At 41.7% G+C, this 21,085-nt stretch overlaps 1 protein-coding gene across 3 annotated transcripts in view; it reads left to right on the top strand.

The window, feature by feature from the left end:
- Positions 1–21,085, top strand: part of SPEN (spen family transcriptional repressor) — a 97,761-nt gene that overhangs the window by 21,418 nt on the left and 55,258 nt on the right. Inside the window, exons 2-3 of one of the 3 annotated variants that reach the window (XM_002808274.4) lie at positions 9,781–10,101; positions 13,158–13,634. In XM_002808274.4, the coding sequence (XP_002808320.4) occupies positions 9,781–10,101; positions 13,158–13,634 (798 nt within the window). Of the gene's footprint in view, positions 1–9,780; positions 11,362–13,157; positions 13,635–21,085 lie in introns of all 3 variants that reach the window. The other 2 variants (XM_015119868.3, XM_077973326.1) reach the window with 2 other exon arrangements.

Here is a 21,085-nt window from a genome sequence, read left to right as displayed (position 1 = left end):
TCTCAGCTCACTGCAAGCTCCGCCTCCCGGGTTCACGCCATTCTCCTGCCTCAGCCTCCCAAGTAGCTGGGACTACAGGCGCCTGCCACCTCGCCCGGCTAAGTTTTTGTATTTTTAGTAGAGACGGGGTTTCACTGTGTTAGCCAGGATGGTCTCGATCTCCTGACCTCGTGATCCGCCCGTCTCGGCCTCCCAAAGTGCTGGGATTACAGGCTTGAGCCACCGCGCCCGGCCTTTCTTATCCTTTATGGTGTGTTTATTTGCTCTTTGCTTTTTGTCTGTCTATAATGACTAATTTTTTTTTTTTTTTTTTTTGAGACAGAACCTCACTCTTTTGCCCAGGCTGGAGTACAGGGGCGTGGTCTTGGCTCACTGCAACCTCCCTGCCTCCTGGGTTCAAGCGATTCTCCTGCCTTAGCCTCCTGAGTAGCTGGGATTACAGGCACGGGCCACCATGCCTGGCTAATTTTTGTATTTTTAGTAGAGACAGGGTTTCACCATGTTGGTCAGGCTGGGTCTCGAACTCCTGACTTCAGGTGATCCACCCGCCTTGGCCTCCCAAACTGCTGGAATTACAGGTGTGAGCCACCATGCCCGGCTGATCATTTGCTTTTGAATAAGGCACAGCTGTGGTGATGATGAGGGGGAAAGGTGGAAAAGTAGGCAATACACAAAGCCATGGGTAGTTTGATAAAAATGTGATCTTTCGAAAGTTATATATTGGGTTTTAGATGGATGGGTGGCTATGTCATTTGCATGCATCTTCTAAAGGCTTGATGCTTGTCCTCATTTACAATTCTGTAATAACTTTTTCTCCCATAGCAGGGTTTCAAAACTTTGAGAGCTAGTAAAGATGGGATCTCATTCCTTGGAAATAGAACAGTAATGTTAATGATCATAAAAAGACTCAGATGTGATTTGTTAGCTCTAGAAATTAACTGGGTCAAGAGGGATTAGATGCAAAATTGGGAAGTGTTGTTTTCATTGGTGTTCTGTTGTCTTGCTTCGAGAATGACTCAGAGAGGATTGTTTTCTATAGTAGTATGACTTGTGTGAGAATGAAGTATGTGGCAATTCTTTCCTATTGCTTATTAGGTCAGTTGCAAAAGCGGAGATTAAAATTAATAATTGTATTCCTATTGATAGCCTAGCCAATAAAGGTTGAATGTAGTCCCTTCTAGAAAGGAGGAGTATTGAGAGAATTCCTTGGATTTTAGCATACTAAGGATTTTAAAGCTTTGTGTAATTGATGCTTTGGAAGTTATGGAGTAAGTTTCTTATGCAGTTGATGAAAACAATTTTAGAATGGGAGGGGTCTTCTTTTCACATACCAACAAACTGAAAATTGTAAATAAATGTCATGAGGCTAGGGATCTATGTTTTGTTCCCAGGATGTGTTAAGCTTCTCGAACAACGCCTTTTTTTCTTTTTTGAGATGGAGCCTGGCTCTGTCGCCCAGGCTGGATCTCGACCCACTGCATCCTCACTGCCTCCCAGGTTCAAGTGATTCTCCTGCCTCAGCCTCCTGAGTAGCTGGGATTACAGGCGTGCGCCAACACACCTGGCTAAGTTTTGTATTTTTAGTAGAGATGGGATTTCACCGTGTTGGTCAGGCTGGGTCTCAAAATCCTGACTTCGTGATCCGCCCGCCTCAGCCTCCCAAAGTGCTGGGATTACAGGCGTAAGCCACCATGCCTGGCCTGAACAGTGGCTTTTAAAACCATATAGTTAATAACAGAATCAGGATTAGAACCCTGGTCACTTTTCTCATGTATTTTCTATTCTTTTCTGTTTTCAGATCAAGTCTTGCTCTGTTGCCCAGGCTGGAGTGCAGTGGCACGATCTTGGCTCACTGCAACCTCCACCTCCTGACCTCAAGCAATTCTCATGCCTCAGCCTCCTGAGTAGCTGGGATTACAGATGTGCACTACCACACCCAGCTAATTTTTTTGGATTTTTAGTAGAGATGGGGTTTCACCATGTTGGCCAGGCTGATCTCAAACTGTTGTCCTCAAGTGATCCACCCACCTCAGCCTCCCAAAGTGCTGGGATTAGAGGTGTGAACCATTGCACCCGGCCATGTGTTTTCTCCACTATATCACATTGTCCTCAAATGCGAAATCTGAGGTCATCAATATACTGAAATTGGCCAGGTGTGGTGGCTCAAGCCTATAATCTCAGCACTTTGGGAGGCCAAGACTGGCGGATCACCTGAGGTCAGGAGTTCACAACCAGCCTGGCCAACATGGTGAAACCCCGTCTCTACCAACAATACAAAAATTAGCCGGTCATGGTGACCCATTCCTGTAATCCCAGCTACTTGGGAAGCTGAGGCAGGAGAATCACTGAAACCCTGGAGTTTCAGTGGTGGAGGTTGCAGTGAACTGAGATCGTGCCACTGCACTCCAGCCTAGGCAACAGAGCGAGACTCAGTCTTTAAAAAAAAAAAAAATCATCTTTGTATGTATGTATCTCTTCAGGCACTTCTAAGACTGTCAGTGCTTATTATATGGATTGCTAAATATTGAAAAGAGATCAAACATTCAGGACACCTGGCATTATTTTGGGTAACTTTTCATTCTTTCTTGAAAACTTAGAAGAGTATAGTGTATATTGACCAAATTTTAGTGATAGGGAAGTTTTTTGTTTTGTTTTGAGATGGAGTCTCTCTCAGTTGCCAAGACTGGAGTGCAGTGGTGTGATCTCGGCTCACTGCAACCTCCGCCTCCCAGGTTCAAGCGATTCCCCTACCTCAGCCTCCCGAGTAGCTGGGATTACAGGTGCATGCCAACACACCCAGGTAATTTTTCTGTGTGTGTGTTTTAGTAGAGACGGGATTTCGCCATGTTGGCCAGAATGGTCTCCATTTCCTGACCTGGTGGTCCGCCCGCCTCGGCCTCCCAAAGTGCTGAGATTACAGGTCTGAGCCACCGCGCCTGGCATTTTTTTTTTTTTTTTTTTTTTTTTAAAAGACGAGGTCTTGGTCTATTGCCCAGACTGGAGTGCAGTGGCACAATAATGCCTCACTGCAGCTTCAAGTTCCTGGGCTCAAGCAATCCTCCTGCCTCAGCCTCCCAAGTAGCTGGGACTACACCACCACCCAGCTAATTTTTTTAAAAAATTATTTATTTATTTTGGGGTGTCACTATTTGCCCAGCCTAGTCTCGAACTGTGGGGCTCAAGAATTCTCTTACCTTGGCCTCCCAAATTACAGGGATTACAGGCATGAGCCCCATGCTTAGCTGTGAAGATTTTTAAAACATAACCAGTTTAGTATTGTCTTTTTTTTTTTTTTTTTTTTTTTTTGAGATGAAGTCTTGCTCTGTCGCCTGGCTGGAGTGCAGTGGCGCTATCTCGGCTCACTGCAAGCTCCACCTTCTGGGTTCACGCCATTCTCCTGCCTCAGCCTCCAGAGTAGCTGGGACTGCAGACGCCTGCCACCAAGCCCAGCTAATTTTTTGTAGTTTTAGTAGAGACGGAGTTTCACCGTGTTAGCCAGGATGGTCTCGATCTCCTGACCTCGTGATCCATGTAGTAGTGTCTTTAAAAATTGTTAAAGGCAAACTCATTGTTTTATACTGCACTGTGTAGCGTTCAAGTAGAATTTCTTAGCTTTATTTTTTCTCTGGTTTTGATTTTCTTTAAAAAATTGTTTTAAATAGATACGGGGTCTTGCTATGTTTCCCAGGCTGGTCTCAAACTCCTGAGTTGAAGTGATCCTCCCACCTCAGCCTCCCAAAGTGGTGCGATTACAGGCATGAACCATCATGCCTGGCCAATTTCAGTTTTCTTAATTCTTTAAAAGTTACAAATGAGGACAGGGTGCCACTGCAGGTTGACACCTGTAACCGCAGTACTTTGGGAGGCCGAGATGGGAGGATCACTTGAGCTCAGGAGTTTGAGATCAGCCTAGATAACACAGCGAGATCCTGTCTGTATTAAAAATATATTAGCTGGGTGTGGTGTCGTGCGTCTGTAGTCCTAGCTGATAGGGAGGCTGAGGTGGGATGGTCACTTGAGTCCAGGAGGTTGAGACTACAGTGAGCTGTGATCAAGCCACTGTACTCCAGCCTGGGCTCCCTGTTTCCAAATAAAAACTACAAATGAATTAGCTTATTACCATAACCAGTGACCATGTTATTTTAGAAACTGATATATTTATTCTTATTACTGGAGAATATTGCATAGGCAGGTTCTCTGGAAACTTATAGCTAAGGCTTGATATTGTTAATAAAAAAAAGGAAAATATATCTAACTGTGATTTGATTATTCTTGTTCTTTTTTACTTAATAAATGTCAGGTAAATGGTTTAGTTTGAATACTGGAGGGATGCTCGAATACTAAAGGAAATGTGGTGTTTTGGAAAGAGTAGACAAAGTCAGGAAATCATATTTACCAGCTAAGTTTTCACGGATATGAAGATTTAAGCAGCCCTTTTTGTTTATTTAAAATTTGGGAGTTTCCAGTCTTCTTAGTGTAAAAGAGTAGTGTTGATTTGTTCTCTTTGTTAAATTTGGAGATAAATTTGTGGTTTGTTTTCAAAAAAGGTACTTTCCTTATACAAAAATGATATGAGCAGTGAGCGCACCTTTGTAAGAAAGGATTATGCTTTGATTTTTTTTTTTTTAGACGGAGTCTCGCTGTGTCTCCCAGGCTGGAGTGCAGTGGCGTGATCTCGGCTCACTGCAAGCTCCGCCTCCCGGGTTCACGCCATTCTCCCGCCTCAGCCTCCCAAGTAGCTGAGACTACAGGCGCCCGCCACCACGCCCGGCTAGTTTTTTGTATTTTTAGTAGAGACGGGGTTTCACCATGTTAGCCAGGATGGTCTCGATCTCCTGACCTCGTGATCCACCCGCCTCGGCCTCCCAAAGTGCTGGGATTACAGGCTTGAGCCACCGCGCCTGGCCTATGCTTTGATTTTTGTTCTGTGTGCATTCATCTATGCTTTAATTTTAATTTTATTTTTATTTTTATTTATTTTTTTGAGACGGAGTCTCGCTCTGTCGCCCAGGCTGGACAGTGTAGTGGTGGAATCTGGGCTCACTGCAAGCTCTGCCTCCTGATCTCAAGCCATTCTCCCACCTCAGCCTTCCAGGTGGCTAGGACTGCAGGCACATGCCACCACATCTGGCTAATGTTTGTATTTTTTGTAGAGACAAGGTTTCTCCATATTGCCCATGCTGATCTCAAACTCCCGAGCTCAAGTGATCCTCCTGCTTCAGCCTCCCAAAGTGCTAGGATTACAGGTGTGAGCTACCATACCCTACCTGCGTTGAGTATTTAGTTCCTCATTCCATATGTATTTCTTTTGTATTCAGCTCTTTAGAGTTTAAACTTAGACATTTGTGTCCTTTGACTAAGTTATTTGTTGCTTCCTTCTTTGTTGTTTTCTGTTCTTTTTATTTTTTAGGGAGGAGAAAAATCTATGTGAACTTGAGTTTAGTGATAAACTGTGTATATGTGTATGTTGGGGGAGTAAAAGATGTAATATGAAATTTATTTTAATCACTTAAAATTTACAATTCAGTGTCATTAAGTACATTCACAGTGTTGTGTAACCATCATCACTATAGTCAGAACTTTTTCATCATCCCATATAGAAACTTTACCTATTAAGCAATACTTCCCATTCCTGTTTTCTCCCACGTCCTGGTAATCTGTTCTACTTTCTTTACGAATTTGACTGTTCTAAATACCTCATATAAGTGGGATCATGTACTATTTGTCCTTTTGTATGTAGCTTATTTCATTTAGCGTAATGTTTTCAAGGTTTTATTCATGTTGTAGTGTGTTATCAGAACCTCTTTCTTTTTAATATCTTATATTCCATTATATGTGTGTTCCACATTTTATCTCTTCATCCATTGCTGGCCATTTGTGTTGTTTACACCCTTTTGCCTATTGTGAATAGTGCTGCACTGAACATTGGTGGACACATACTTGTTTGAATCCCAATTTTCATTTCTTTGGACTGAAATTGCTGAGTCATATGGTAATTCTCTGGTTAACTTTTTGAGAAAATGCCAAACTTTTTCACAGGACTGTGCAGCATTTTACATGCCTACCAGCTATGCATAAGGATTTAAATTTCTCTCTCTCTTTTTCTGTTTTAGATGGAGTCTTGCTCTGTCGCCAGGCTGGAGTACAGTGGCGCGATCTTGGCTCACTGCAACCTCCATCTCCTGGGTTCAAGCGATTCCCCTGCCTCAGCCTCCTGAGTAGCTGGGACTACAGGCACGCGCCACCATGCCCAGCCAAAAACAAAAAAATGAAAAACCAGAAAAGAAGTGTTTGCAAGGATGTACTTTTTTTTTATTTTTTAGAGTTTTAAAAATATAGCCATGGCTGGGCATGGTGGCTCAAACCTGTAATCCCAGCACTTTGGGAGGCTGAGGTAGGTGGATCACCTGAGGTCATGAGTTTGAGACCAGCCTGACTAACATGGTGATACCCCCCCCCCCGTCTCTACTAAATACCAAAAATTAGCTGGGCGTGGTGGCACATGCCTGTAATCTCAGCTACTTGGGAGGCTGAGGTAGGAGAATTGCTTGAACCCGGGAGGCAGAGGTTACAGTGTGCCGAGATTGCTCCATTGCACTTCAGCCTGGGCAACAAGAGTGAAACTCCGTCTCAAAAAAAAAAAAAGCCATTCTTGGCCAGGCAAGGTGGCTCACACTTGTAATCCCAGCACTTTGGGAGGCGGAGGTGGGCGGATCACAATGTCAGGAGTTCAAGACCAGCCTGGTCAACATGGTGAAACCCGTCTCTACTAAAAATACAAAAATGAGCTGAGCGTGGTGGCAGGTGCCTATAATCCCAGCTACTCAGGAGGCTGAGGTAGGAGAATGGCTTGAACCTGGGAGGCAGAGATTGCAGTGAGCCGAGATCGTGCCACTGCACTTTAGCCTGGGTGACAGAGCTAGGCTGCAACTCAAAAGAAAAGCCATTATCTTGGGTGTGAAGTAGTATGTCTTGTTTTTGTTTTTGTTTTGAGACAGAGTCTTAGTCTGTCACCTAGGCTGGAGTGCTGTAGCACAATCTTGGCTCACTACAGCCTTGAACTTAGGGGCTCAGGTGATCTACCTGCTTCGGCCTCTTGAGCAGCTGCTTGGACCACAGGCGCACATGCCACCATGCCCAGCTACTTTTTTTTTTGTTTCTTCATAGAGTCAGGGTCTTGCTTTGTTGCCCAGGCGGGTCTCAAACTACTGGGCTCAAGTGTTCTTCATGCCTCAGCCTCCCAGAGTGCTGGGATTATGGTGTGAGCCACTGTGCCCAGCTTGAAATAGTATCATATGGTGGTTTTGATTTGTATTTCCTTAATTACTAAAGATTTTGAGCATCTTCTCATGTGCTTGTCTGCCATCTGTATATCTTTTTGGCTGAAATGTTTTGCCCATTTAAAGAAAAATGGATAGAGTTGTAAGGTTTTTTGTGTTCTAGATACAAGTCCTTTGTCAAATACATTGGATGGCATTTTTTTGTGTTTGTGTGGAAAGAACTATTTCAATCCCTATCGGGTTTTTTTTTTTTCTAAATTGAAAAGGTCCTTTTTGGGGATCTCTCTGAAACTATTCTGGTGGTTTGGGGGCTGCTCAGTAAAGGGGGAAAAAGGACATTTTAATAAATTAATTTGTGCCAAATAGTTTTATTACTTCTATTTCAGTTTCCTGATGAAACTGGTTTTAGGATTATGTTTCCTTTGTATGAGGTGGTAACTTAAATCATGCTAGGGGATATAAAAAAGAAAAATTCTGGTTTGTGATAAAGTCAGCTTCTTCAGAGGAAGTGTAAACTTATGACTGTCGATTGTCAGCAAAATAAGTGTTATATTTAAAAGCGCTTGTGCCTGCCTTTCTAAAATGCCAAATTACGAGTACATAAAATTGTAAGTATTAACTCCTAATGAAACTTATGGTATTTTCATGATTTTCTTTAGTGATTACAAATTTTATTTCTCATGTGCTTCAAAATGTAACAAGTATCTCAAAATTTTTCTTTACAGACATTGTACACTTTTTTTGGAATAAAAATTAGAATGTATGGTCTATCAAAAGATTTTCTTAGATTTATTAATCTATATAAATTAAGATGGAGTCTTGCTCTGTCACTCAGACAGCAGTGCAGTGGTGCGATCTCGACTTACTGCAACCTCCACCTCCCAGGTTCCAGCGATCCTCCCCCACCTCAGCCTCCTGAGTAACTGGAATTACAGATGTGTGCCAACATGCCTGGCTAATTTTTGTATTTTTAGTAGAGACAGGTGTTTCACCATATTGGCCAGGTTGGTCCCGAACTCCTGACCTCAAATGATCCACCTGCATGGGCCTCCCAAAGTGCTGGGATTACAGGTGTGAGTCACGGTACACTTTGGGAGGCCGAGGCAGGCGGATCACGAGGTCAAGAGATCGAGACCATCCTGGCCAACATGATGAAACCCTGTCTCTACTAAAAATACAAAAAATTAGCTGGGCGTGGTGGTGCGTGCCTGTAGTCCCAGCTACTCGGGAGGCTGAGGTAGGAAAATTGCTTGAACCTAGGAGGTGGAAGTTGCAGTGAGCTGAGATCATGCCACTGCACTCCAGCCTGGCAACAGAGCGAGACTCCGTCTCAAAAAAAGAGAAAAATTAGACTATCACTTGCAAGTGGACACAAAAATATTTGGATTTATTTTTGCCTTTAAGTAAGGAGTGTTTGAGTACTTCAGTTTTCCAGTATGATTGTCACTTAATGAATTAAGTTAAAATGAAAATGAAATCTGTAAAATAGCTATATATAGTTTTTATTTTAATAGGAAGTTTTACAGATTTTTAAATTACTTTGATTCTATCTTAGGTTTAGTAGTCCTTTTTAGACTATAAATATTTCTAAAAGCTTCTGAGAAGTGTGTTTCAAGGCCTGGTGCTGTGGCTCACACCTGTAATCCCAGTACTTTGGGAAGCCAAGGCAGCGGATCACCTGAGGTCAGGAGTTCGAGACCAGCCTGGGCAACATGGTGAAACCCCGTCTCTACTAAAAATACAAAAAAAATTAGTTGGGTGTGGTGGCACATGCCTGTAATCCCAGCTTCTTGGGAGGCTGAGGCACGAGGATTACTTGAACCTGGGAGTCGGAGGTTGTAGTAAGTGCACTCCAGTCTGGGTGACAGAGTGAGACACTGTCTCAAAAGGAAAAAAAAAAAAAAAAGAGAAGTGCATTTCAGCTAGGTGTTCTAGAAAAGTAAAAAGGTGAAGGGGAGTTTAGTAAATATTATATTTAAGAAATGAGAGTAGGCCGGGCGCGGTGGCTCATGCCTGTAATCCCAGCACTTTGGGAGGCCAAGACGGGCGGATCATGAGGTCGGGAGATCGAGACCATCCTGGCTAACACGGTGAAACCCCATCTCTACTAAAAAATACAAAAAAAAAATAGCCAGACGTGGTGGTGGGCGCCTGTAGTCCCAGCTACTCGGGAGGCTGAGGCAGGAGAATGGGGTGAACCTGGGAGGCGGAACTTGCAGTGAGCCGAGATCGTGCCACTGCACTCCAGCCTGGGCAAGAGCGAGACTCCGTCTCAAAAAAAAAAAAAAAAGAAAAAAGAAATGAGAGTAATAATGTGGTGCAGATATTTTCCCCAGAGAGAAAAATGTAAGTGTAAAAGAGATCCATTTGAAAAGTCATTTTGCAGGTCGTCCCTCCTACATACATAACGCAAATTGTCCAAAAAAAAAAAAAAAAGTCTAAAAACTTATTTTGGAAAATTACTGATATGCAGCAATAACGTTGACTTTATTTTTTCCAGATATGGCCGCGTGGAAAGTGTCAAAATTCTCCCCAAGAGGGGATCTGAAGGAGGAGTGGCTGCCTTTGTGGATTTTGTGGACATCAAAAGTGCACAGAAAGCTCACAACTCGGTCAACAAAATGGGAGATAGAGACCTACGCACGGATTATAATGAACCAGGCACCATCCCGAGTGCTGCTCGGGGATTGGATGATACAGTTTCCATAGCATCTCGTAGTAGAGAGGTTTCTGGGTTCAGAGGAGGTGGTGGAGGGCCTGCTTATGGTCCCCCACCGTCACTTCATGCACGAGAAGGACGTTATGAGCGGAGACTTGATGGGTAAGTTCCAAGGTTTCTGTAGGCAGGTATTTTGTATTTGATGTGGTGAGAAACAGAAACTCATATTTAGGGGCCCCAGACGGATTTAAAGTTTTGGGCATTCTCAAAGTTTCCTATTTTGGGTTGGAAACGGAAGTGATTTCTATCCCAATGGCTGGTATCTTATGGAATCATAGAGGATATTTCCTGCAGCTGATTGGATATCTGTTCCTGAGATATAATGTGATGGAAGATTTCCTATGGAAGCATCATTTTTGGAGTTACCTGTCTTCTAGAATTAATTATTCCTTCTCTTGGATAATGTTAAGTCCTTCCTTGGATATATCCCTTCTACCTGATGGAGCTATTTGGCTTTTGTGTTCATACTATATGGAATATTTCTGGAATATTAGAGCCTACAGATTCTTTTAGAAGTTGATATCTGCCTCTCCATTTTCACTACATAAAATGTACAAACAAATTGGATTGTCACAAAATAATCTAGCAGACCATAATGATTCAACCACTTGGATTCTACAAACAATACTTTAACATGGAAATGTGTACTTGGATGAAGAAGAGAGAAGGCAATGCTTGATTTTTCCATTTTGGATCTACACAATTTCTGTATTGTTGGAATTACACTCTTTGATGGAATGGGGAAAAATTAAAATGATGGACGTTTCCTAAATCCTGGAATATAGCCATTCTTTTCTAATTGCTGGGATATATGGGATGTCATGCTGTCAAGATTCCACTAGCCCAGGGAAAGAGGATTACTATATCATTTCTTAAGCAAGTTGCTGTCCAATTAAAGGTACTTTAGCTTTGAACACATGGTGATGATCAGTTGTGGATACAGCAATCAAAATTGACTGGGCTGGATGGCTACAAAAGTGAACTATTGGCGAGCAACTGTGCCTTCCTCATTTGTTGGAATTGTAGAGGATATTTCCTCTTCTGCCAGCTGCCTGATTCATATTTAGGGCTGGAAATATTTATGAATGTGGATAAATTTCTAATTGTCTACTATCTCAAGAAAGAAGTCTGGGGGTTTGAGAGTTACAGTTTGTCTGGGACTACTTGCTTCCAGTGGAATTATTTTGTCTGGTCACTAAGATTTTTTTTTTCTTGTGGTTCATCTAAATATCATTTGACACCTTTGCCCATTAAGAAGGTGGATTACCCCCATAAGAGGGGCCAAAATTGGGGAAGTTATGTTCACAATTCTCTCCCTAGATTTAATTGGGATTATAGGTCGTGTTTCCACACTTGGAAAAGGTTGGTATGTCCTGACCTGTGTATATTAGCCCCTCTCCTAACCCAAGTCAAACTCTCTTTTTTCCCCCACTAACTCTAGAAGTATTTAGTACTAATAGTGAATCAGAGAATAGCCATTAGATTTCAGCTCTGCTAGCTCTTGTGCCTGCCTTCTGTATCTTCTTAATGGATAAAAACGTTGCATATTTATAAAATAGCAGCTGTAGCAGTAATTGTCCTGGAACTTTTTTGCCTATTGCTTCTGTTAAATCATTAATAATGGCTTTCACTGATTAACATTTGATAGGGTGCTAAATTAATTATTTATGGCATTTTCTCTTAAGTCTCAAAGGAAACCCTCTTATTTGTTAGACATTGAAATACAAAAATTTTGAAACTGTAGTAAATAAAAGAGAAACTCATTTAATACATTTAAGTAGGAAAGATATAGAATGATTATCATGCTAGTTTTTCACGATAGCAGCAGAAAAGCTAAACTAAGCCTAGGAAGGTGGGGTTGCTACTAAGAGAAATGATGGGTGAAAATGAGTATTAGTGGAGAGACCTGGAATCTAAGCATGTACTGGGGATCTAGTATTAATTGTTACAATATTTTGCCAGATACTCTTCATTGGAGAGATTCTAATTCTTTATGTTTCATGATTCCTTAATCCCTTTTGATAGAAGATAGATCCAGAGATGGGTTGAAGAGAAACTCAAGTGAAATGGTCTTTTAGGAGCTGAGTTCTAGTTCTCTACAAAAGTAGAGAACTTATGATTTCTTTTTAGGATTATAATTAGTTTTTAATATTAACACATAATTGCATGTGTGTAATTGCACATGCGACATGTTTTGTACTTTTTAGGTTGACAGATATTCACATCCTACTAAATGATTTTTTAAATTAAGTTATTTTGCTAATAGCGACCTTAGAATATCTTGTAGTTCCTAATGTTGCCTAATTTCATCACAGGCAATTTGAGTATAGCTAAAAGCTAAAAGAATATATTTCCTGCAGCCATTAAGTGTATACATTAAGAAATTGAATCATGGAATAGTCATTTTTAAAGTCATTTGGAATTTGATGACACAGGAGTAATTTTTATTTTTAGTTAAATTTACGTAGCGTAGCATATGGTAACCTAATATTTTGATATTTGAAGTGGTTTTTTTTGAGATTCTATTTTTAGTATTAAATGTAATTGGGTACCTCTGTGCAGTCTGTGTAGTCTAGTTTATGTAGTCTAGTAATTTTTTATAATTATCCAAGCAGTCAAAACTTAATGAAACAGTTAAACTTAGAAAATTTTTTCTGGACTTCTTGAAAGTCCTTCCTACTGTTGAGACATGCGCTGCAGCAGGGCTTTCATGTCTGAGTTAAAACATAGCATGGAAATGTGGCCTAAAAGAAATTTGTGAATAAATAAAATTTGGTATATACTTTAATCAGATGAAAGTGTAAAAACTTTCATATTATTAAAATAGTCTCCTCTTGTTCCGTTAACATGAAAAGGAGATTGTATATTTATGTATGCAAGTCAGAAAATCTCTAATAAAGTGAGCAACTGAGCTGCAGAACACTAGTCATGAAAGCCCAATATACAATGAAAACAATGATTCATCAGCTGTGAAAATAATTTTTGGAGTCAAGTAAAATGTTAAGCTTGTTAGCGTTTGCTTACTAAGTAGGTTAATGCTGTTTAGAAAATGACCAGTTGCAAAGACAAAGACAATGCTGAAGTGAATGTTTGCATGACTTGCTTTTAGTTTTGCTTGCTCCTTTCTGATTAAATATTTTTCCCCCTCCTAAATGCAGGGCTTCAGATAACAGGGAGCGTGCTTATGAACATAGTGCCTATGGACACCATGAACGGGGGACGGGAGGATTTGATCGGACAAGACATTACGATCAGGATTACTATAGAGATCCTCGAGAGCGGACTTTACAACATGGGCTCTATTATGCTTCTCGGAGTCGAAGTCCAAATCGCTTTGATGCTCATGACCCCCGATATGAACCTAGGGCTCGCGAGCAGTTTACACTGCCGAGTGTGGTACACAGGGATATCTACAGGGATGATATTACCCGGGAGGTACGAGGCAGAAGGCCAGAGCGGAATTACCAGCACAGCAGGAGTCGGTCACCACATTCATCCCAGTCTAGAAATCAGTCTCCTCAGAGACTGGCTAGCCAAGCGTCTAGACCCACAAGGTCCCCTAGCGGCAGCGGCTCTAGAAGTAGATCCTCCAGTAGTGATTCAATCAGCAGCAGCAGTAGTACCAGCAGTGACAGGTAGGTTAACAGCCTTTTGTTATAACAGATGAGCTAGCTTTAAATAAATTCTCAACAATCAGTGGGAATGGTTTCAGCATAGTATTATTTTTTAAAGTAATCTTGGATCATATATGTATGTAATCAGTAAAGAAACTGGCATGTGGCTTTTGAATTAACTGTTCTAAGTACCTGAAGTTAAGTGATGATTTGCAAAGTGCTATTTTATCCTCCAGATGCACAGTATTAAAATTAAATGATCAAAGAGGAAGGGAGGTGGTGACTCTAGCTGTGCAAGGCAAATCTTGTGACACTGAAAATATGGTATCTCTTTAACATTTTTAATTTTGTAGGTGTATAATACCAATTTATTTCTATTATTTTGAAGATTTGTAAAAGCTGATTAAATATGTATTGGTGAAATATATTGTTGACACATTTATTATCAATGACTAAATCAACTTATGAACAAATTTTAGCTAATTTTAACATCAGGATGGTAACCAATTTATAAACTCAAGTAGAAAAGCTTCCTTTGAATGCAGGTTGTAACTTTACTGTTCTCTAAACTGATCTCACTAGTTGAGAATTTCTTTCTACAAATAATAATAATTATTTTTTAAAGACAGAGTCTCGCTCTGTCACCAAGGCTGGAGTGCGGTGGTGCAGTCTCAGCTCATGGCAACCTCTGCCCCCTGGGTTCCAGCAGTCCTCCTGCCTCAGCCTTCCAAGTAGCTGGGATTACAAACGTGTGCCACCACGCCTGGCTAATTTTGTATTTTTAGTAAAGATGAGGTTTTGCCATGTTGGCCAGGCTGTTCTTGAACTCCTGACCTCCAGTAATTTGCCCTCCTCCGTCTCTCAAATTGCGGGGATTACAGGCATGAGCCAGAGTGCCCAACCAAGGAGTTTTATTCGAAAAGCAAAAATAGCAAGTTAAAGGTAATCTTAATAAGAAACTTAGCTTCAAACCTAGTTATATGGATTTTGAAATCACAGATCTAGGTATATGGTATAGATTATCCTTTAAGTAATCTGGGATAAGTTATTTACGTTCTTCAGGTCTTAGCTTTCCTTTTTTTTTGACATGGAGTCTCACTCTTGTCACCTAGGCTGGAGTGCAATGGTGTGATTTTGGCTCACTGCATCCTCCACCTCCCGGGTTCAAGTGAGTCTCCTGCCTCAGCCTCCCAAGTAGCTGAGATTGCAGGCGCCCACCACCATGCCCAGCCAATTTTTGTATTTTTAGTAGAGACGGGGTTTCACTGTGTTGGCCAGGTTGCTCTCTAACTCCTGACCTCAGGTGATCCACTTGCCTTGGCCTCCCAGAGTGTTGGGATTACTGGCGTGAGCTACCGTGCCTGGCTAAGCTTTCTCATTTTTAATAAGGACCTTAATAAAGTTATTGTGAAAATTAAAATGAAAACTTGATGTAAAATGCTTACTTTGATACCTAGTATATGTTTAAAAAAATGCTGCTATTCAATTTGTTAAACCCATATGACCTACTTTTCAGTTTAGGTGGTATATATTTAAAATTTACAGTCAAATTCTTTGACCTGATCAAAAGGCTCAGATTACTTTTCTTTTGCCTGCTTAAAATTAAGCAAGTGGTCATGTAGTTGAATGGCTATTTTTAGGCTTCCTAAATTTTCTTATTCAAAATAATACGTGAAAACATTTTGTTTATCCGTCTGCCTATCTAGATATAATTCAAACATTCTGGAAGATTTTGCATATTAAAATGAAACGAGCATATAGTTTAGGAAGTCAGGAAAGTCGCGTTCTGTGCTCAGCTCTCAAGCCCTGTGACATGGATGAAAACTCTTTTGCTTTTATTTGGTATGCTGTCTAAATAAATGATAGATGAAATTCATTTGAACCATATAAGCTAATTATAAAATCTTGTTTTTCCACTTTTTTTCTGCATAGAATTGTCTAAAATACTCAAGTTTTTGTCATTTTCCACAAACCTACCTCATTAAAAAGCTGTGACTGCATTCCATTGGATCAAAACTTATTGAAAAGGTGTTGAGGCACTGGGCGTGATGGCTCACACCTGTAATCCCAGCACTTTGGGAGGCTGAGGTCAGGAGTTCGAGACCAGCCTGGCCAACATGGTGGAACCCTGCCTCTACTAAAAGTACAAAAATTAGCCAGGCGTGGTGGCCATACCTGTAATCCCAGTTACTCAGGAGGCTTAGACAGGGGAATTGCTTGAATTTGGGAGGCAAGCCCCTGCACTCCAGCCTGGGTGACAGAGATGAGACTCTGTCTCAAAAAAAAAAAAGAAAAGAGAAGGTGTTGAGCCTGGGCAAAGTGGCTCACGCCTGTAATTCCAGCACATTGGGAGGCTGAGGTGGGTAAATCACTTGAGGTCAGGAGTTCGAGACCAGTCTGGTCAATGGTAAAGCCCCGTCTCTACTAAAAATACAAAAATTAGCTGGGGGTGGTGGTGGATGCTTGTAATTCCTGCTACTCAGTAGGCTGAGGCAGGAGAATCGCTTGAGCCCAGGAGGCGGAGGTTGCAGTGAGCTGAGATCGCTAGAGGAGAATGATGCCTTCAGGGTAGCATTATACTTTGATGGGAGTATAATGGATCCACCCTCAGACTTGTAGGCTCAGAAGCTTGAAGCCAGAGGCGATCTGATGAATTTGATGGAGCTTAATCCCTGTTCATGTAATTTAAAAAAAAAAAAAAAAAAAAGTGGTTCTATGCTTCTAAATATTTGCACTCAGAAAGATAACTGCTAGAAGGGTAGATGCACTTAGAAAATCTGCCTGTGGACTAAATTACAATAAAAAAGTTAGTGAGAAAGGGAATTTTTGATGATTATTTTATCACGTTAGGGTAGCTAGATGTATTCATTTATATACCAAAGGCTACAACCTAGAGGTTTGACATCTGACCAGCAGACAAAATTTCTTTTCTTTTTTTTTTTCTTTTGAGGAGGAGTCTTGCTCTGTTGCCCAGGCTGGAGTGCAGTGGCATGATCTCGGCTCACTGCAAGCTCTGCCTCGGAGGTTCATGCCATTCTCCCACCTCAGCCTCCTGAGTAGCTGGGACTACAGGCGCCTGTCACCACACCTGGCTAATTTTTTGTATTTTTAGTAGAGATGAGGTTTCACTGTGTTAGCCAGGATGGTCTCGATCTCCTGACCTTGCAATCCGCCTGCCTCGCCTTCCAAAGTCCTGGGATTACAGGTGTGAGCCACTGCGCCCGGCCCAGCAGACAAATTTAATTCATCTTGTATAGTGTTTTAAATTATTGCCAGTATTTAAAAAATTGGAATTTCCACCTAAAAGGCCAGATTTAGGCTCTTGTATGTTTTATTTCCCTCTGATTTGCACTGTAGGACCATACCTGACAAGGAAGTAAGGGATCCTGAAATCTGCTGGTTGAAGTCACCTTCTTACCATGGACTTGGGGAAGAATCATTGAGAGATTCTTGCTCTGTTCCCCCTTTCTTATGTGTGTAGATTCTTCCTTTTTATAGATCACTATTTTTTTTTCCTTTTGAGAGATTATAGAGCATTTACTTAGGTTATTGGTTTCATTTCATATATAGTCATATTTTCTAGAGCTAACAGATTTCAACCCTATATTTACACGTTGCTTTTAGTGAGTTACTTGAATCTCATTCATTAATTTATTGATTCCTTCTAATCTCACTGATGTGACAAATTTTATGTAATTGCAGCTTTTTTTTTTTTTTTAAAGACAGGGTTTCATTCTCACCCAGGCTGGAGTACAGTGGCGTGATCTTGGCTTACTTCAACCTCTGCCTTTCGGGTTCAAGCGATTCTCTTGACTCAGCCTCCTGAGGAGCTGGGATTACAGGCACTGCCACCATGCCTGGCTAGTATTTGTATTTTTTAGTAGAGACAGGGTTTCACCGTGTTGCCCAGGCTGATCTCGAACTCCTGACCTCAGGTGATCCGCCCGCCTTGGCCTCCCAGAGTGCTGGGATTACAGGCGTGAGCCACTGTGCCTGGAGTTTTTGTCATTTAAATTGTGATTGAAGCAAGTGTACAGAAATAATAATCCTCTGGTGTTCAGAGTTTACCCATTATTCCCTTTTATTAGATGTTCTCTTTTCCTCTATAATTATATTGAATTCAAAGTGTAATATTTTGAGATGTTATGAAATTCAGAATGTTCAGTTTTCCTTTTGGAAGAAATAAATTACTTCTTGTGATTTTTAAAACTTGTGAAACTGTGACATTCCTAAAGGTCCTTTAAAGATGTTTAAAGTTAGCACTTGTATAGTGGGCAAAATATAGCTTGGTTTTACCTATAGAAACAAGTTTGTCTTCTGTCTTCATGACTGATAGGGAAATTAATCAGTCTCCATCCTTATTAATTGTTACAGTTTTGATGAAATGAGTAAATATGGGATTAATGGCAGTCTAGTTGTGAAGTCCTTATAAATAACACACCGACTGTTTCTGCAAAACCATTTACAGTATTTAACTGGTGAGAACTGGGCCTTCATGGCTGCATGTGCTGCTATGTACTGCTTGACGTCTTTTCGTTTCTCTGTCATGGCCATATATTGAGCCACATGTCTTTTCAACAGAACATTTTAAATGCATAAATTCCACAGAAGCATTTATTTTAAAATCCCTTGATTGAAGTTGAACATACTTTATTTCTATAGTTCCCTATTATTGGATCCCCCCCATCAAGTCATAAGAATTTCCTTCAGGCTGGGCGCGGTGACTCACACCTGTAATCCTAGCACGTTGGGAGGTTGAGGCGGGTAGATCATGAGGCCAGGAGTTCAAGATCAGCCTGGCCAAGATGGTGAAACCCCATCTCTACTAAAAATACAAAAATTAGCCAGGTGTAGTAGCGGGCACCTGTAATCCCAGCTACTCTGGTGGCTGAGTTGGGAGAATCGCTTGAACCTGGGAGATGGAGGTTGCAGTGAGCCAAGATCATACCACTGCACTCCAGCCTAGGCAACAGAGCAAGACTCCGTCTCAAAAAAAAAAAAATTCTATTTGCCATAAGCCATGGAATGCACAGGTACTAACTAGATTGGTGTGGACAGCTAGCACATGCTGGGCACATGCAATGGGACAACCTGTACTAGGATGAAAGGCACAGCCTAGAGGGCTGGCAGGTGTTGGGTAATGCTCAAGTTTTAGAGTGATGGCAGAAGAGTACGTTGGTAGGCCCTCATGGCTCTGCTTGGCAGCATCACAGGCCACATTCCCCCTGGGGCTCTTGGTTCCCCCAGGGTCCAACCAAGTCTGAGTCATGGGGCTAGGATGAAGTTTCCCTTCCCTCCTCAGCAGGAAACCCCCTTCTTCCCAGAAGAGAGAGGGGAAAGGAGGCAGTGGGTGACAGGGTCACTGCATCCATCAGAAATTGGAATTTTAGAGCAAGCTTTCTTAAATATATTTAAAAAATTAGAATGACCTGATTTTTTAGAAATGTATTTCTCACATTTTCATTGTATAGTTGTTACATTATTAAAATTTATTTTGCATTGTCATAAGCTAGAAGGATACAAGGGAGAAGCTTGGGAACAGGAAAGGGGGAAAGACAGACTCACACACAGTTCCTGGGCAGGGAAGCAGACATGTGAAAGCCTTTGTGATGTTTGCTTAAAGTAACAAGGAAAGCATATAGAACTTCAAGTAACGAGACTTTTCAGCTCTTATGCCATGTTAAGATACGGAAAGCCTTATGTCTCTCTCTTCTCCAGTGTGTTAGCTTTGCATTAGAACGATTTACTTTTTTTCTTTTTTTTTTGAAACAGAGTCTTGTGCTGTTGCCCAGGCTAGAGTGCAGTGGTATGATCTCACCTCACTGCAACCTCTGTCTCCTGGGTGGAGCAACTCTCACGCCTCAGCCTCCTGAGTAGCTGGGACTACAGGCGTGTGCTACCACATCTGGCTAATTTTTTGGCTAATAGGATTGCAGGTGTGAGCCACTGTTCCTGGCCTACAACAATTTACTTTTTAATTGAAAAGGAAATGAAAGTATTTCTTATTACTGATGGTATTCTTTGCACAACCTACAACCTGTCTGTATATTTTTTAAAAAATTACGTATACTGAGTAAAGTATATCAAATGTCATCTATAACCCTATTACTTTTTTTCCTAATGTTAGACAATTTAAAATTCTCTTTTTTTTTTTTGAGGCAGAATCTTGTTCTGTCGCCCAGGCTGGAGTGCAGTGGTGCCATCTCGACTCACTGCAAGCTCCACCTCCCGGGTTCACGCCATTCTCCTGCCTCAGCCTCCTGAGTAGCTGGGACTACAGGCGCCCACCACCCCGCCTGGCTAATTTTTTGTAATTTTAGTAGAGATCAGGGTTTCATCATGTTAGCCAGGATGGTCTTGATCTCCTGACCTTGTGATCTGCCCACCTTGGCCTCCTGAAGTGCTGAGATTACAGGTGTGAGCCACTACGCCCTGCCTAAGATTCTTTTATGGGTAAACAGTAATTAATTGAATGAATTCTGGATTTTAACAACAGATATAAGGTTATAGAAAGGAATATGACCCATTTAACTTAAAAAAGCATGAAAGTCTCTAGTCTAATAAGAAGGATTGGCCGGGCGCGGTGGCTCACGCCTGTAATCCCTGCACTTTGGGAGGCCGAGGCGGGCGGATCACGAGGTCAGTAGATCGAGACCATCCTGGCTAACACGGTGAAACCCCGTCTCTACTAAAATACAAAAAATTAGCCGGGCGCGGTGGCGGGCGCCTGTAGTCCCAGCTACTCCGGAGGCTGAGGCAGGAGAATGGCGCGAACCCGGGAGGCGGAGCTTGCAGTGAGCCGAGATGGTGCCACTGCACTCCAGCCTGGGACAGAGTGAAGACTCCGCCTCAAAAAAAAAAAAAAAAAAAAAAAAAGAAGGATTTTTTTCTGTAAAGACCAAATCTGCAAATCATAAACATTTTAGATATTGTAGATTATAGTTTCTTTCCTAGAGGAGGAATTTTATTCACATATCCTTTTGTCTTTTCTTGAGGAGATTTTGCAGTTAACTTATTGTAGTTAGGAGAAATTATTTTCTTCCAAGTTCAAGTAGAAAATTTTTCAAAAATGCTGTCATTTTTGTAGTCTTGTGAAAGAATGTGGATGAGGCTATAAAGGCGAGGAAAACCATTAAGAATGGTGGCATTGGCCAGGCGCGGTGGCTCAAGCCTGTAATCCCAGCACTTTGGGAGGCCGAGACCGGCGGATCACGAGGTCGGGAGATCGAGACCATCCTGGCTAATACGGTGAAACCCCGTCTCTACTAAAAAATACAAAGAACTAGCTGGGCGAGGTGGCGGGCGCCTGTAGTCCCAGCTACTGGGGAGGCTGAGGCAGGAGAATGGCGTAAAACCCAGGAGGCGGAGCTTGCAGTGAGCCAAGATAGCGCCACCGCACTCCAGCCTGGGCGACAGAGCGAGACTCCGTCTCAAAGAAAAAAAAAAAAAAAGAATGGTGGCATCGTATTTAT

This window comes from Macaca mulatta, chromosome 1 (genome assembly GCF_049350105.2).
Source record: "Macaca mulatta isolate MMU2019108-1 chromosome 1, T2T-MMU8v2.0, whole genome shotgun sequence".
Classification (NCBI taxonomy): Eukaryota; Metazoa; Chordata; class Mammalia; order Primates; family Cercopithecidae; genus Macaca; species Macaca mulatta.
Note: the sequence above shows the minus strand (reverse complement) of the source record. Positions and strands in the feature narration are given on the sequence as shown.